The sequence below is a fragment of the Taudactylus pleione genome, unplaced genomic scaffold, assembly GCF_031769625.1.
Source record: "Taudactylus pleione unplaced genomic scaffold, aTauple2 ptg000120l, whole genome shotgun sequence".
NCBI classification, from domain to species: domain Eukaryota; kingdom Metazoa; phylum Chordata; class Amphibia; order Anura; family Myobatrachidae; genus Taudactylus; species Taudactylus pleione.
In genome coordinates this window covers 2180523-2198862 of record NW_028284522.1, presented here as the reverse complement: position 1 = coordinate 2198862, position 18340 = coordinate 2180523, and the positions used below count along the sequence as shown (strand labels likewise).

Below are 18340 nucleotides of genomic sequence, written 5' to 3'. Positions count from 1 at the left end.
TTCCCTGGTGTACAAACTGTGCACCTATACAGCTCCAACATATTCCCCAGTACTAACGTTTTTTAGACACAATGACCACTGCCTCCTATTACATACTTGCCTTGTACCAATAAAGAGCACATCTGCAAATTACATTTCTAAATAGTACACCATTTTCTTTCCGTGAGTGGGGAAATGGAGCATTAATATGTGTGTGTGCTATTTGTCTGGGTTCAGCGGGATGAATGGGAATTAAGTAAAATATGAAATATAAATGAGCTGTCTGCTTTTGCATTACTGCCAAATCCTGACTCTCTATGTAATGCCCTGAAACTTACCATATGCTGGTCTTCACTTGCCTCATTTCAATATAAGACATGAACATTATGACACGATGCTTACAGTGGGATTTATTTTCCATTTTCTATCTCACAACGCCATAGCATTTGGAAAAATCTGGGATAATTCATAAATTATAAACTTTCCAGTTTTCTTTCCAGGGAATTATTTATCTAAAAACTTTAGCTATATAATCTTGAGCTTGGGTTACACAGGGAATGGAGCATTGGCTCTCAAATCATATAGTTATTTGCAAAATCCCAGCATCCTCTGCCTGCCACTTGATTTGTAGTTAATGCAACCCTGGCAAGTTCCTGGCTACCCCATTTGTTCTGGGACTTTGCAGATATCTTTCCTTCGTTGCCAATTCCAAGATTGCAACCATTTAGGAAACATACAATGGAAAATGCAAGACAGAAATTACCTGTTTAAAAAACATATTTTTCTTTTCTCCCCCCCCCCCTTGTCTTCTGCTTTGTACAGAAACGTATAAACCTCACGTTGGATCACAAATGTAGGATTTTCCAAAATCTGAATGGAGCTATAGGTAAGACAAACTTTCCTTCCAGTACAGTCAAATGTTACATGCTGGGTTACTATGCAAAGATAGTTTTTACAGAACACTATATTGGTTCTGTAATGAACAAGTTAATTTTATACTTTTCTAGAATGGTGTGTAAACTCAGCTTATACATTCTCCACAGGGCTAAAACAATTTGCAGCTTTTTGTTGATTCTACTAGGAGACTGGCCCAAACTGGCTCACATCTATGACATTATCTAGGCCACTGAAATATAAGGCTACGTGGGCACCTTGCCTGTCAGTCAGATTAACCCAAATATGTATCTGTAAGATAAGAAGTCAATATCTGCTGCAAAACAATTTGTTGTAAAGTTTTTGATTGATGTTAACAAGTTGACCCACTATTTCAATCACGCCTTTTACATGTTCAACTCAGTACATCCTTTAACAGGTTTTATACACAACATAATTTGACCTTCGACCATAACTATATAATATACTGTCGCTTAACATGACCTGTCTTGATTTACTTTTTCTGTTTTAATAAATGGAAAATTGGGTAACAATGTGTAACCATGCAAATCAATTGTATTACATTTATTAGACAATGTAATAAATAGCAATTTGTCAAAATAACTACATTTTTGTATTTTTTCCACAAAATTTAAAGCAGTAATTTTTTTTTCTGAAAAATCTGTTTATTAAAGATTTTCATCTTTGCAGTATAGGAGGGTGGTTCAATAAGTAAGGTAATAAGAACTCTCACATGTGTAATGACCTCGATTTCATTCTAATTTCCCCGCCAGGCCAGAGCAAGTGCTTCCCTCAAGCCCATTAGACTGTGCCTCATATCAGTCATACTGTCCCAACATCATTTGTAATGTGGCAGGGATGGTGGAAACACGGTCAAACATTGAGGTGTGTAGTGTGATCAGATTTCTGTGTCTAAAGTGCACATCAGCAGCTGAAGTTCATCACCAACTTGCCAAGGTGTACAGTGATAACGTCATGTCATGGAAACAGGTTTGGGTTTTGTGCACTGCCTTTGATAATGGCAGGACAAACATTCAAGATGAGCAGCAATCTGGCTGTCCACAACAGATGACCATTGAAGGTCTGATTTAGGAGAACAAAATAATTTGAGTTAGTGATATTGCTGATCATCTCAGTGGTTACTGTGCACAACATCATTCATGAGCAACTGGGGTACAGGAAAAGTGTTCAGTCTGGGTACCAAAGCAACTCACAGAAGTTCACAAAAGCAATAGGATGAGATTGTCTGCTGTGCACTTGGCATGGTACCATGAGGAGGGAGTGCAGTACCTGCAGAGTATTGTTACAGGTGATGAAATGTGGGTGCATCATGTGACACTGGAGATGAAGCAAGCATCCGTGATATGGAAACATGCATCATCCCTACCTTCATGGCAAAGATGTATTGGGACCACAAGTTGCGCTTTTTGTTTATTTCCTCACCAAGGGAGATACAGTACTGTGAATGCTGTCTGCTATTGTGACACATTGATCTGGTTGCGGAGAGCAATTTGTCGAAAACGACCTGGTTTGCTGTGAACAGGAGTCTTATTGCGGCATGATAACACCAGGCCACACTCAGCCAACCACACACGTGAGTTGTTACTGTGCTACCATTGGGAGGCACTGGACCATGCTACCTACAGCCCTGACCTGGAACATCTCCATCTCTTTGGATCACTGAATAAGCACCTAGGTGGAAGGTGATTCACAACTGGTGGTGACGTTCAGCAAGCGTCATGTCCTGGCTTCAGGTGCTTGACACTGATTACTTCTATGCCAGGATAGATTCCTTTGTGTACCGTTGGAACAAATGCTTAGACATGTATGAAGTCTGTGGAAAACTAATCTGTATCAAGACCATACTATTGATTATATGTATTTGTGAAAGATGAATACATTTACATAATGAGAGATCTTATTGCCTTATTTATTGAACCCCACTTGTACATATTAAACAACAGAATAAAGTAACAGGGACATAGCAGAGTATAAGATATGGTCAATTATAACAAACATGTATACATTCTAACAGGACTACATAGTCAGCTTAATATGAATTGGTAAAGTAACAATCGGTAGACTATCAGCGGTGGGGTTTCATAATAATGCAAGCAGCCTGTCAATTGCCTCTCTCATTATTTAACTAGCTATTGAAATGTTTATGTATATTTAGAATAATTCTAATATAATTTTGTGTTGTGCATTTGCAGATGAAGTTGTGTTGCATTTTGAAAATGGAAAAGCCAGAGCAAAGAATACCCAATACGACACCTTGCCAATCCTAGTACATGGAAATGGTCCAACCAAGGTACCAGTAATGTAATATATATTTATACGGGATATAAGGAATGCTTGGTTTGTGCATGCTACGATTTATTTCATAGCAAGCAGTATTTGGAACTATTTGAACGTGCTTGCTAACAAGACGTCTTTGATGGGTAATAAAAGTAGTATGCAACAAAGTTCCCCAGCGGTGCCTACTGCTGACGATAGGCAGCGATAGCCACTGATTGGTTTTATAACTGTGTTAAAGCACTATCTCTGGCAAAAGCAGCCATTTTTGTTAGAAAAAGTGGTATGAACAGCTTCATAAATATGCCCTGAAAATCTTACGGCGTCAGTGATTTCATGTTATTGATATTTCATTTTGTGAACAATTGTGCTAAGCACGTTTTACTTCAGAGAGAACAGGAGCTCTCTTCAATTTCCTGTGCAATGAACCATGGTCTAGGACTGGTCACCATGAATTCACTTACTGTTCACCTTCTACACATGATAATTCTCTAGGAGTATAATATTAATTGTGGGGGAAATGAAGAATTTGTTAGTGGAATAAAGAAAACATTAGTGGGTAAAACAATTCAGTTAAGCTGGTGACTAACTGGAATGTATTATAGGAGAAGGTATAAATAAACATTTTAATATAAATCTATTCCTTCCTGCCTCAGCTACACTACCAAAACAATAAAATGAGCAGTTTTAGAGGTTAATGGATGTTTAATCTTCCCATTGAACCCTCTCATGCCCTCTGTTTCATTGCGGTGAAGATGATGATAAAGTTAATGCTTTTCCTAATCCGCATGGCATGTACACAAAAGTCTCTGCACAATTTTATGGTACATTTTAATATTTCCAACAAACTCTGCCAGGTTAGAAGTCCTGGACAACAAACATGATTGCAGTGTGCCAAACATAGGGACCAGATGTAACGTTCATGAGAGATGTGTTATTGAAGGGGGATGGCATTGAAAATAATGGCATCTAGAGAAGGAAATAGTATTAGTTGCCAAAAATGCTTTTTCAAATGTTGTTGAGGAGGTGCCGTAGTTAAATGCATCACTTTCTCAAGACTTTTTTTTTTCTATAGATCTGTTAGTACTTTGAAGCTTCACTCTGTAATTGGAATGTTGGCATTTTACAATGTGTTTGGTATTCAAAAAACAGATTTATGCTGTTTGTATATTTATTTTTTTTCGTCTTGTTCAGTAATGTCACTGTCTGAAATTAAAGCCCCAAAAGAACAGTTTGAACCGCGGTGTACCTTGTCCTTGTTAAATGAAAGACGAGACCTAGCTAGATGTATTTTTCATTTGGAAACTGTTATAAATACCTTATTTTTCTCAGTGACTCACCAGTTATTTTAACTTTCGGCCTCGGATAAGGTTACGTGCACGAAGGGAGTCTGTGACTTCACCTAAGTAACTCACTGCTCATGTCTGTGCAGTACAAACCTTGCTGGTATTTAAGTGTCTGTTCGTATAGTTTTGTATTCCACCATGAGTCAGTTTAGTGAAGTAACACTGAAAGAGACTGTATAAAAGAGGAAAAATTGTCTTACAAGAGACGGGCCAGACTGTGTTAGACTGATGTAATCTGGAAAGCATTAGCTGCTTCTCCTCCTAACATTACTTTGTGGTTTTGGTCGCCTCATCAGACGTAGTTGTTTTTTTACAGTCCCTACACATAAGCTAATAAGGTATTAGAGAAATGGTCTGGGTAAATGTGATGCATTGAAAAGGTTCTGCTAGTGAACTACATGTACCTGGCAGTATCGCCTTAATTGTAAGAAAGCTTCAATAGCTTCCGTATTGTAAAAATATTTGAATAAAGGGAATGTAAAATTCATAAAATACGGGCGGTAAATGAGGAGAACATATGAAGGCTGGAAGCTACAATGAGCAACGCTTCTGTCCTCCATTGTTAGAAAGTCAATGAACCCTTTTGTAAAATTATTAAAATGCACCTTTATCTTTCAGTGGTAAAAAAAACCCCAAAAAACTAAACGCTATTGAAACTCATAATTAAAATTCTTGTAGTGCTCACAGAAGCAAAAATAATGTTAAAAGTAATCAAAACTATGTCTAGAACATCCTTGTTAGTAACTTAGTACATATTGTTAGTGCATATTGTGGATAGTGAAGCACAACACAATGAACACAAGAAAATGTCAAAATGCCTGTGCAAGCTTTCCCTAATATCCATGGTCTGCCTTTCTGGTTTGTACTGGAAGACCTGGTGTGAGTCTCAACAGTGCAGCTACACCCTGGGCTTCTCCTGGTTTAGAGTGTAAGACAAGCAGTGAGTGCATGGGTGGCCGTAATAAAGTATTTCCACCATTTAAGTAGGGTATAGTCACTGTATATACCACCAATACATTGGTGTATCTGTAATGAGTGCAGGGTGTACAGTGCACATGGGCCCCTGAGCCCCAAGGGAAAGCCACATTGCACACCCTGCATACATTGAATAAACTTGCCTTGCAGTTGCCGCTTAAGAAATCTCCAGGAAAATGTTTGGTGCCATTTTTCCATGTGTGTGCAGTAGAGAAATCACTTGGAAAATGGTGCCCATGTGGCACATATTGTGGAAAAAAGGTGGTTTCGTCGTCTTCCTGTGAGAGCAAGAGGATACCAGAGAGGAAGTAGCCAGCCATGCACTGTAGCAATAGGCGACACATCCCCTTCCCGCAACATTCTGCTACAGGCTTGTGAAATGTGAGCAAGATGGTCTCCCCAAACCTTATAACCTTGTTACCAACCTCAAACACAGGGCACACCTTTTGAGTTTTTTTCCACAGCCTACAGGGAGTACAATGAAGTTTGTGGAGCTATCTAGCAGCTCTCAATCAGCTCATTTCACACACATCAAAATGCATCAGTTTTGTATATCTGTAATGCTAAATGTATTCATTGAACATTTGTGTGGTCTGCTAGTGATAGGGCATTAGTAAATGCTATGCTGGTATTGAAGACACACATTAAAGACCTACCTAAAAGTGTTCTGCAATAAAAGCCTAGTAGTTGGTGCACCTTGGGTTCTTTATTCCTGCCCTATAATTAGTTCCAGGGTGGGTGGCCCTCCTCTACGCAGTCTCCTTCACTCTATATATATTTGGCAGAACCAACTGCACAACACGGATGCTCATATTCGAGTTCCGGCAGATTTGGCCACTAGGGCCTGTGGCTCCCAGCTCTAATTGCGGCCTTGCAAGTCAAAATCTAAAAACTCCCTACTACTATAAAGAGCTGGGAGCTGAAATGGAGTGTGGGAGAGATTAGAGACTGTAAAATATTAAGGTGGCGCCCAACTTTTATAGTTTTTTTTTTTTTTTTCTTAAATTACTGAAAAATGCTTTCTTATGATTGCCATGGGCCATGTGGCCCCTAATATTGGACCAGCTTGGTGGCATCTGTACCATGGACCAGTAGTGCACGGTGTAAAAAAGGGGTTTTATAAGACTATTTATTTCTATGAAAATACATGAAAACTGCAACATATGCAGCTGCACTGGTCTAACCCCACAGTGACCGTCTTTCGTCAGATGCTACATGATTCATATGTGCTCTTTGCTTTGCGCAGTGGAGTTTTCAGATGATATGTGGCTTTAGTCTCCCTTGTAATCCTGAGTGAATGAGCCTTCGTTATTACCACATTAAGGTAGGAGATCTTGCACAGCGGCTAAGTGATTGCTTCCAGATGAGAGACACACAGAAAGTCTGTAGGATGTGTGCTTTCTGGATTATCAGTTACAGTAGCCTGATGCCCACTAATTAGATCTTACCCCAGCTAGAGGCAGAAAAAGACAGTGATGGGTTTTCTTTAATAGTGCACATTTTTAAAATTACATATCCTGTCCTCCAAATGGTCATATTATTTTTTTTTTCAAGTGGATAGGACTTTTTTATTTTTGCTGTGTTCCTGTTTACTGCCAGTGTCTAATCAATAACAGACCTTAATATCTTCTGGTGACTTTGATCATCACTGTAATTTGGTTAAATGAAATCATATAACAAGTGACCTGGCAGGTACTAGCCTCACACTATTTTCACAGTCGTATAGAATATATTTTAACAAGTTGCTTTTTACAAGCGTTTCTCCTTCGGTGTGTAAAACAAAATTTACAAGCTGACTCTGACGACGGTCGTTTCCTTGTGGAAGCTCCAGAAGTCCACCTGTTGTATGATATTCAACCCATCGTCTGACATAGCTTGTAAATGTCTCTATAGCTGGTAACAACAGTGTCAAACTATAATCAGACTACAATACGCTCTCGTGTCACATGCATCTTGTCTTCATGTCCTAATGTTCTCTGGCTAGTGAATTTATATTTATGGTGTTTGGTATTTTGAGTATGATTAATACTGTACAAGCTACATAACAAAGTTCTTGCATAATGTATCAACCATTTAATGAAAGTGTTTTTAATCTTTATATTTTTTCTTTAGCTGCAACTAAACTATTTTGGAAATTATATACCCAATATTTGGACACCTGAGAGTGGATGCGGCACTTGTGACTCAGACACTATAGATTTATCTACGACTAGTGTAAGTACAATATATTATATGTATGATACATATACAGTATATAGTTGCACAAATTTAAATGTTTTTTGCTAAAATGTAATTTCCGTAAATGGGAAAATTGAGGTTTGTTCTGTCTACAAAAATGTATCTTTGCTGTATGCTCATATAACCTGTTGACAAGCTCCAAATTATATATAGGTTTTCCTTATGATCTAACTTCTTCTCGGTGGTCTAGACAATGTCGGTTCCAACTAGGTGATTGTCACATATTCACGTAATTAGATGGTCTAAAAAAACATATTTTAATATATTTGTCAATGCAGTATTTCTGGCTAAAAAGTAAGAATTGCTCAGCAAAAATGTAATATGAGGTTCTGTATAGTATTTGTTAGGTTAAGAATAATAGTGACTGTTTGAGTATTGGAGCCGATAATGTTATTGTTTTAACACACACACACACACACACGCACGCACACACTCTTACACTCTTACACTCTTACACACTTACACTTTCTCCACCAGCATCTACAGTTGTTGTTGTTATCTTCATCAAGTGTTCTCAACACCTCTTCATCAGCGTACTGGGCCCTGGCACAGTTGGGGCACACATGCCATCGGTTCGCACGCATGAAAGGAGTGTTGCCACAGGTCATTGAGTGTGGTCCTCATTGCACATTTCATCTCTTTGCATGCATGCTGAGCGGCTTGGCCAGGCTTTCAGGTGGCCAGACTTTCCAATCTGGCCCTCGGCTTTTCTGGCATTTGCCAGAAGTGCCAGATGGCCAGTGGCCCTGCATCTTAGATTGTAAACACATTTGGGCAGAACCATCTTCTGTTTATTTTTTTTATAATTATGTTGAATCAAGACCACCTCAATGTACTGTGCTGCATTATATATCTTTGCTTTCAAAATAAATTACATTCAGTTTTCCTAAAAAAAAAAAAAGGCGAATGTAAGGGGCATATTTGTCACAATCCGTATTGCAGATGGGTTGTGATAAGTTCACCCAGATTCAAATTGCGATATTTGAACACATAGCAAGGATCTATCCAATGTCTAATACAGAGACCTGCAAATCCTCTCCCCTGCACTTCTCAATGGTATATTTCACAGAAAAAATATCCAAAGAATGTAACCACACATGCGCTGCCTGCTACTCCTCTGTGCGACCACTAGTACCCCCCACCCCCACTAAATTTGGACAGATCTGATTAAAAAAAAAAAAAAAAAGATTGTAAGTTTATTGAAGGCTTGGAGGAGAATTTTTTGCAAATTCTTCTCCAAAAGCTCTTTCATACATTTTAGGTGATACTAAAATAATGTGAATAGGATGAGACATGTTTTCACATTATTTTAGTAAAAATAATATTGATAAATATGCACCTAAGTATATAGTACTGTCCATCACTTGCATAATAACTTAACTATGACCAGCATATTGGTTGTCACTGCTGTCTCCACAATGAGGCCATGAGTTTCATTTGACCAGGGCCATATTTTTGGGGCATATGCATATGTATCTATGTTTTCTCCCATGCATGCGTGTTTTTTTTTCCCCCTGGTGCTCTAGATTTTTCTCATGGGTGAATAGGTGCCTGGAGCACATGGCATTTCAAAGGTGTTTTGATGAATGGGTAGTTGTGGGGCAGCCTAATGATCCAGAATTGTTATATACCTCATTAGGAGCATGAGTACACCAATTGTCACACAGGGTACGCCTCCCTTTTTAATGGAGAAGTGGCTTTGGTTCGCTTTAAGAGTTGTAAATGTTGTTGGTCATGATAAACTCAAATGTGCTGTTGACTACAGAGGGGGTGATTCAACTGCAGAAGGATATGCTATCGCAGACGGTAATATGGTAGCAGCTGCACTAGCACTAATATGGTAATGCAGCAGGAGGTGTCATGCCTCTTCCATGTATTACTGATCAGCTCTGCGTCTTTGGGCGCAGCATTGGATCATCTGGGATCTCATTGGCCGGCTGAGTGACCATGGAGTCACGCAAACCAGCCGTTGCAGATAAGTAGAAGTGGGCAAAAAATTTCTGTCAGCAGACAGACATCTTGGTCTCTCTAATCCCCCCCCCCCCCCCCCCAACGGCGACAACACTTCCCCATCCAGAAACGCAGCAGACTGTCTATCACTGACTGCAGCTGGACTGCATGCAACATCGCATGTGCAATACAGGTCCGACCATCGGGAATCTGCGAGCAGCGGTGCACTGGCATCCACTGCTGAATCACCCCCAGAGTTTAATTGTGTTACATAATCTGAGTATTGGCACAGAGTTGAGCACCAATTGCTCAGTTTCCATATTAGGAGTCTTGTGTTGCCACTGAAAATAAAGTTACTTTCCAGGTTACACAAATACACCCCTAATAAAAACAACCATTTTTTAGCTATGACAAAAAAAAAGGATGTAAATTGCGGATTAGTAATAAGTGGAACATCAGAAGGGGAAATTTGTGGTTACAATTTTTCATTAAAATTATTATGTCTGGTACAATAAAGGTTTATAGATTATACATGTGGAAAAGTACGATCCGTGGGAAATGTAACATCACAGATGTTCTACTTTAATATGCAGTAAAACTGTTTTTGGGATAGTAATATACAAGTGAAAGGTGCATATTGTACTTTTAATATTATTTTATTAATTCCCTTTATTGGGTTTATGGTGTCCTGTCAGAAGTTGCTAGAGACATAACTAGGGATGTGTGCCGACCCCTGTTTTGGTTTTGGATCTCTCTCACCTTCGATGTTTTGGATCTGGATTTGGTTTTGCAAAACCTCCCTTGCCTGTTTTGGTTTTAAATCTGTATTTTCTTCAAAAATATATAAAAACAGCTAAACTCACATCATTTGGGCCTTTTTTTTTACTACAGTTTTATTAACATTAATAACACTTATTTTCAGTAATTTCCAGTCAATTTTTACCACTTCACAGCTCACAATATTGTTCACCAACATAGGCCAAAGGCTGGCTGGCTAAACTAAGCAACCAACAGAGCAGCGGCACAAAACACATGCCAGTTATTTCTGTTTACAGATATTTTGCAAGTTAGTAATGTATTAGCAAATAACCAAACTAACTCACAAGTACGTTCAATAGAAAATAATACAACACAGAAATTTACTAAAATTTTTGCGTGGAATATCCTTGCTCAAAACAAGTAGTCGTAGTTAACAAGCAGCAAACAATAAAAACCTAAACCATGTGTAAATGGCAACAGCAGACATGAATGCCCCCTACACAAGTGCAGATGCCTATTCTCAGTGCCCAATCTGTATTTCCTCCCTGGGGGCGCTGGGCCATTGATGACTGGCAATCTGTGCCCATGTAAAGCCCCGTTCAATCAGCCTTTTTGTTGAGCAGTTCCCCAAAATCTCCCCAACCGTGAAAACAGAATTCCATACTTGCGGGTTAGATACAGTACAGGTTGGATACACGGTTGGTCAAATAGTGCGGGTCGGATATAGTGTGGGTTGGAAACAGTGCAGGTCAGATACAGTGTGGGATACAGTGCGTGTCTGATGGGATGTCTTCAAAATACTGATGGTCGGGATGCTGTCCGTTGAAATCCCTGCATCAGAATCCCGACGCAGATGGCATCCCGATTGAAGGTAAGTGGGGCACCCTTAGCTGTTAGCCACGGAGGAGGGGGGTTAGCATTAGGCTTTGGGGAGGTTAGGGTTAGGCACCACTGGGGGGTTAGGTTTAGGTACCAAGGGGGAAGGGTTAGAGTTAGGCACTAATGGAGAGGGTTAGGGTGCAGGATGGGGAGGGTTAGGGTGCAAGAAGGGAGGACTAGAAAGAGATGGGGGCAAGGTTATTATACTTGCCCAACCAACCTCTGTCGGTATTCTGAGCATCGGGATGCCGCTGTCGGCATTTTGACAGCAGGCATCACGACTGTCAGGATATTCTACCCAACCTGGGTCTGATATAGTGCAATGGGTTGGATACAGTGCGGGCCAGATATAGTGTGGGATACAGTGGGGGTTGCATACAGTGCAGGTCGGCTACAGTGTGGGTCAGATTCGGCGCAGGTCGGATATAGTGTGGATATACCAATAGTGCATTTACTGTGACAGAGGTGTCAGCAGTGCAGGGATGCCTGCAGTGTTGGTGGGCTGATGGTGTCTCCAGTATGGGGGGGGCGGGGGTGCTGGCAGTGTCCTCAGTGCATGGTGTCTGCAATGTGGGGGTACAGGCAGCAGAGGACAGCTGTGTCAGTGCAGGGGGGGTGGACCGCATCTTTCTTCCTTTTCCTGTGACCATTGAAGTCTATGGGAAAGGGCTTATTGGCTGAGAGCTGTGACAGACCGCTCTCTCAGCCAATCAGCAGTAAGCCCATTGAATTCAATGGGACTTGAAAATAGCCGACAGTAGGATCTCGAGGTTTTGCCTCGAATAGGGATCCAGGGAGAGTTCCCTGAGAACCGGGCCCGCTCATCTCTAGACTTAACATATCTGGTTTTATTGCTGTGCTACGTTCATTGCAAGTCTTGCAAAATAATATTTTAAAATGACACAGAAAAGCCATATAAACGGATATTAGAACAAAACCTGAGCAATGCTAAAATAAATGCAATGTGATAGAATGGAAATCCCTTCTGGCACAAACATGAATGTTTTTGAAGCATGAAGGCTCCATGAATTTATGTTTAGAGACTAATTATATGTGTGAAAGAGGGTTTACTGACTCGTTTGCAGTGACATTTTGGTAAACAAAGGGAAAAACCTGCTTCCTAATGTGTGATTATCTTTGGATGACTGACAAACAGTGGCAAGTAAATAAGGCAATAGCCTTGGACCAAATGCAACAACAAATGAAATCCTATATTTAGTAAGCTATCATCATGGAGATTTTAAAGTGGAAACAAACGCACACAAATATCTTGTACACAATTCTCACATGATTTTAGCTGTTTTTAACACTTTTTTGAATTTTTAAATAAAAAATTATATAAACACTTGAAGGTGGTTTTGCAAAACCAAATACATACATAAACAGTCTTTTGCCCGGCACTCCTATTGTAATGGTAGGTACTGGGTGCTCTTTCCAGCAGTCCTGGGACTGTATAAATATCTATGGCAAAGTTTGAAAGGCACTCCAGATAGAGATATATATATATATATATATATCTCTATCATCAACACTCCACGTGTATGTCAATGTTTCTGAGGACTTTAACCTCTTTTATCAAGACATCATCACTGATATGAAAAAAGACAGACATATAGATAACAACTCACCCATGCAGCACCTCCACGCTCCCTCCATCCGGCATCCACGACGTCATCGGCCTGCACCAGCGTCGCGGCGCAAGCCGTGGGGCGTGCATCAGAAACGTGACCCATCACCATAGCAACGTGTACACAATACAGGTCAAAACAAAACCTGTATGTGAATAAACATAAAAACAAATGTACTATGAAGCAAATAGCCTAGGCACAGAAAAATTAAGTACAGGAGATTATGTACAGCAGAAAATTAGCTGGTATTGGCCCGTGAAATGGACCAAGACAGCCAGCACAACTGTGTGTACCAAACATTAAATAAAGGTAAACATAATCACTAATCTCTTATGGAACAGGGAGGAAAAATGAGCTAATTTATAGAAAACATGTAAAGGACATTATGTCATTGAGCCCATATGGATACATAGTATTTAACCCATGTATCCATCTACATTCCTTTTGCAACAGTAGACGTCCCCTGTATCCACCTCTAATGTGGGGGGGAACACAATCGATCATTTTGTATCGAAGTGTACTAAGGCCATGTTTATGGGCCCTAAAGTACCTAGCTACCGGCTGTTCAGATGTTCAATGGCTGCTCTAATGTTGGATCTGTGAAGAGCCATGCGCTCTTTAAATTGCCTCGTAGTTTTCCCGATATAGAGCAAGCCACAGGGACACCTGATGTAGTATATTACATACCAGCTGGAGCAGGTTAAAGGGAATTTGATAGTATTTTTTTACCCGAATTGGGGTGCAAAAATGAGTCGCCCGTTTCAAGGAAGCTGCAGGTTATACAACCAATACAGCGGTAATTCCCTGCTTTACCGGGACAAAAAATTGTCAACCTTTTTGATGTCTTTAAATTATGTAACATCATTATGGACTACTAGATCTGTAATGTTTTTACCCCATCTAAAAGATGGCAAAGTAGCAGTATTTTTAAGTGCAGGCAATAATGCATCATCAGAAACTATGGGCCATACTACTATGGCTGCTTTTACTAGCTGATGGCTAATAGGAGAGAAATCTTGAGTCCAAACAAATTTGTTTTTGTCCTTCTGTTTTGATATAGTAGTTTTTAATACTTCAGTTCTAGATGGAAGCAATGCCTTTGTTTTTGCAGCCTTTAGTGCTTTGGGATGATGACCTCTTGTCAACCTTATGTCATAGAATCCATCTGTGAAATAGCATCTTGTCTGTCATTGCAAATTCTTAAGATTCTTAAAAATTGCGAATAAGGCAGGCCTCTGGTAGTTGCTGGAGGATGACAGCTATCTGCACACAAGAAGGTATTACTATCCATTTTTTTTAGTATATACAGATGTTTCAATCTGCAGATTTTCATTGATGTTGACAGCCACATCAAGATAATGTACTTGAGAAAAGCTACATTCAAAAGTAAATTTAACGTCAGGATCTTTGATGTTAATCTGTTCCATGCATGTTTTAAAGGTCTGTTCTTCACCAGACCGAACCAAAAACACGTCATCGATGTAAAGACAATAAAACACTATATACTGGGCTACCTCTGGATCTGCAAAAAATACATCTCTTTCCACTTGCACCATGAATAAGTTGGCAAAAGATGGTGCTACGCAGGAACCCATCGCGCAGCCTGAGCGCTGGTTGTAAAAGGCGCCATCAAAGAGAGAGAAATTACGAGATAGGGTCAAACCAAGTACTGTCAAGAAGAATTCTATATCAGGACCTACATAGGCTGAATTATTGTTCCAAATTCTTCTAATGGATTCAAGACCTCTATTATGCGGGATGCAAGTGTATAGGCTTACGACGTACACTGTACACATTAGATACCTTTTAGGCAATGGAGATAGTTGTTGTTATCTAAGTAGAAATTACGTAGTGTCCTTTAGACAGGTAGGTTAATTCTGCACTACCGGTTGTAAAAAATAATCTAAAAATTTAGATATAGTATAGTACAACAAATCTCTTGCTGCAATTATGGGCCTGCCGGGGGGATATAATGGATTTTTATGAAGCTTAGGGATGGAGTACAGTACTGGTACCCTTGGAAAGTCCACAGTAAGAGTTTCCTTAGTTTTTCTCGTAATAATCCCATCCTTCTCTGCTTTATCCAAAATAAGCTTCCTAGGGGTATATTAACTAAAGTGATGCTTTTTAGAAGTGGAGTTGTTGCCCATAGCAACCAATCAGATTCTACTTAACATTTATCTTGCACCTTCTAAAAGATAATAGCTAGAAGCTGGTTGCTATGGGCAACATCTCCACTTCTTAATACCCGCACTTTAGTAAATATACCCTGTAGTGTCTCTATATCTAGGCTTTACTCTCCTGCAGTAAGCACCAGCCTCAATTGGCCAGGTCTATATGCTGACAAATATTTTTACTGAAAATTTCCTTGTTGTAGAAATACGGGAAGCATTGTACTGCATTGTGATCAATACCTTTTTGTATTCAACACAAAGGTCTAAAGACTTCTTAATATAAAAATGCACTTCTCAAACTAATCCTTTTCCACTCAAACAATGTTTTCATATATTTAAAGTTATTTTAAGTGTTTTTTTTTTTGTTTTTTTTAAATCAATAGTTACACACGTAATTGCTGATATTATAGATGGGTATGTGTACATATACATACTAGTATGTAGTATGCTTTAGAAAATAATGCTTGCCCAAAGCACCTGTAGATTTAAGGAGGAAAGGAATATGATAATATAGGTCTTTTATGACTTTACAGATATTCACGAAACAACTAACACAACACAAAGACTAACATGGCACATTGTGTGGGAATAATATGTAAGACTGAGATTCCACGAGTGACTGGCATCCTACAAAACAAATGTAATACATTTAATTAAACTTAGGTAGATGAGATTTTATTAGATCTTTGAAATATCCTTCTGAACTTGCTAACTTAAAAACTTTTATGACTATTACTCACAAAAAAAATATATTCTACTTTTATTTAAATGTGTTCTTGTTTATTTTTAGGACTATCCATTGGTAACAGTCGGAGTCTTTATTGAACAGCCAACTCCTTTCTTGCCAGAGTTCTTCAATAGATTGTTGGACTTGGATTATCCCAAAGAAAAACTGTCTATCTTTATTCATAATAGTGTAAGTATTGCATGATGCATCAGGTTTTCCATATCGTCTTACACAAGCACGTTGTCTCAGTAGCTTTTATGCCTGTCTATCGGCTTTGTGTCTAGTTGGATTTACAAGCTTTGAGACCTGGGAGATCACGTGAAGTTGCTTATAGTGTGTGGTACGTTTTACAACTTATACATTTTATTGTATAATGGACATATGTATCTTGGCCTTTCATTTAAGCAGGTTTACTGATTGGTAGTTATACTGAATTGTTCTTGGAACTTCCAGCAGAACAGTTATTTTGAGTGTATGATTCTACAGCATAAAGCCATGTGCTGATATTTTTTTTTTTTCATAATAGTTTTTATTGAAAGTTTAATACAAAGAAATGGGGATACAGAAGGAAAAAGAAGGGAAAAGGGGTAAGCCAGACATATAGCATATCACAATATAAATCAATCGATCTTGGTCCTTGTACATATAATTGATACTTAAACTTTTTAGGACAAGAAAAATGTTTTATAAAACACTTCACAACACATATAGACAAAATACTAAATATTCAGTTAATGGAGCTGCCCCGGATCTGCGTGAGGTGAACAGAGAACACCGGGAACAACCGGAACACTATAAATGGTGGAATGGCCTTGTTTTTCCCTATATTCTCCCCATTTAAACCATTTCATATGGATGGAATTGACGGAGGAGGAGTATTTCTCACCTGTTGTTTCAAAAACAAAATGCTTATGGATCTTGTTTTCTATGATTGTGATGTTGGGGAGAGAGGCTGTCTTCCACCCCTGAGCAATTGTAGCTTTTGTAGCAATCAGCACATGACCCATAATATATCTCTCGCCACGTGATAATTCCCCAGGATAGAAGTGGAATAAGGCAACTAGAGGCTCCGCCTGAATAGTTACACCAACTATTTTACTAATCATAAAAAATACTGCATTCCACAAGGGGCGAAGTAGAGGACAGGACCAAAAGACATGAAAGATGTCTCCCACCAAACCACAACCTCTCCAGCAATATTGCGAGACAGAGGGCCAGATCTTATGCAGCCTTTCAGGAGTAAAATATGCTCTCTGAAGTAATTTGTAATACATTTCTGAATGGTTGATACATTTGGATATAGTAAAACTGGAACGAAAAATAATATTCCAGTCCTCATCAGAAAGGTTCACAGCCAGATCCCTCTCCCATTTAAGCCGACACGGAAGTTTCCCTTTTTTTTTTTAACATTAACATTATCTGATACTGATACCAGCAAGATATACCACCTTTGTGATTAGAGGATCGTAGGCGAGTCAGCAGCAGTGATGGGAAGGCAGGTTTTTTAAGTGGAGAAGGGAGGTGACTGTGCAACCAATGTCTCAGCTGTAAATATTTATGAAAGTCCTGCCTCGTTAAACCAAATTGCGTTTGAAGGGACACAAAAGAAGCCAAATCCTCCCCCGCGAATACATCCCCCAAAGAAGAGAGGCCCACCTTCGCCCAGGAACCTAAGTGCATATCAGGGATCAAATTGGCTATTGATCGGAGAGACAGATTAGGAGAAGGCAGGGAAATCTCTTCATCTAAGGAAACACAGGTATGCCAACATACTATTGTAGTCTGAACTGCTTTACAGAATCCCGGTCTGAAGGAGATTTCAGAAGAGGGCAGCCAGAATAGATCAGGAAGGGGAAAGGGGCGCATAAGTTCCCTTTCAATAATTACCCAGGGTTTGGGAGAGTCTATTATGAACCAGTCCCTTGCCTGGCTAAGTATACATGCTGAATGGTATCTCTCCAAGTCTGGGAAGGCCACTCCGCCTGTCTCCTTAGAGAGGGAGAGGGTATTTCTCGCTATTCTGGGTTGATTCCCCTTCCAAATATATTTAGTTAGTATTTGGTAAAATTTGTTACATATGGATTTGGATAGGGGTCTAGTAATGGTCCGAAATAAATACATTAGTTTCGGGAGCAGCACCATTTTTGCAGCTGCAATCCTTCCTAGCCAGGACACCTCATGTAGCATCCATTCTTTTGTTAAAGTTTCATAAGCTTTCAAGAGGGGCCCAAAATTACAATCAATAAGATCATGGTCTCTAGCTAAATGCACCCCCAGATATTTGAGGGACCTAGATTTCCATGTATATCTATACGTCTCCTGTAGTTTCTCCAAAATTACAGTTGGGATGTTAAGAGGGAGGGCTTCTGTCTTTGCTGTGTTGAGTTTGTAAAAGGACACTGCTGCGTATTGATCCAAAATGGCATGCAATGCTGGAAGGGACTCTTCTGGGTGGAGTAAACACAGTAAAATATCATCTGCGAATAAGTTTATTTT

General features: G+C 39.4%; 1 protein-coding gene across 2 annotated transcripts in view; it reads left to right on the top strand.

The window, feature by feature from the left end:
- Positions 1-18340, top strand: part of PLOD2 (procollagen-lysine,2-oxoglutarate 5-dioxygenase 2) — a 137129-nt gene that overhangs the window by 74979 nt on the left and 43810 nt on the right. For both annotated transcript variants that reach the window (XM_088472037.1, XM_088472036.1), the window contains exons 6-9: positions 802-865; positions 3087-3184; positions 7602-7703; positions 15908-16033. In XM_088472037.1, the coding sequence (XP_088328163.1) occupies positions 802-865; positions 3087-3184; positions 7602-7703; positions 15908-16033 (390 nt within the window). The remainder of the gene's footprint in view (positions 1-801; positions 866-3086; positions 3185-7601; positions 7704-15907; positions 16034-18340) is intronic.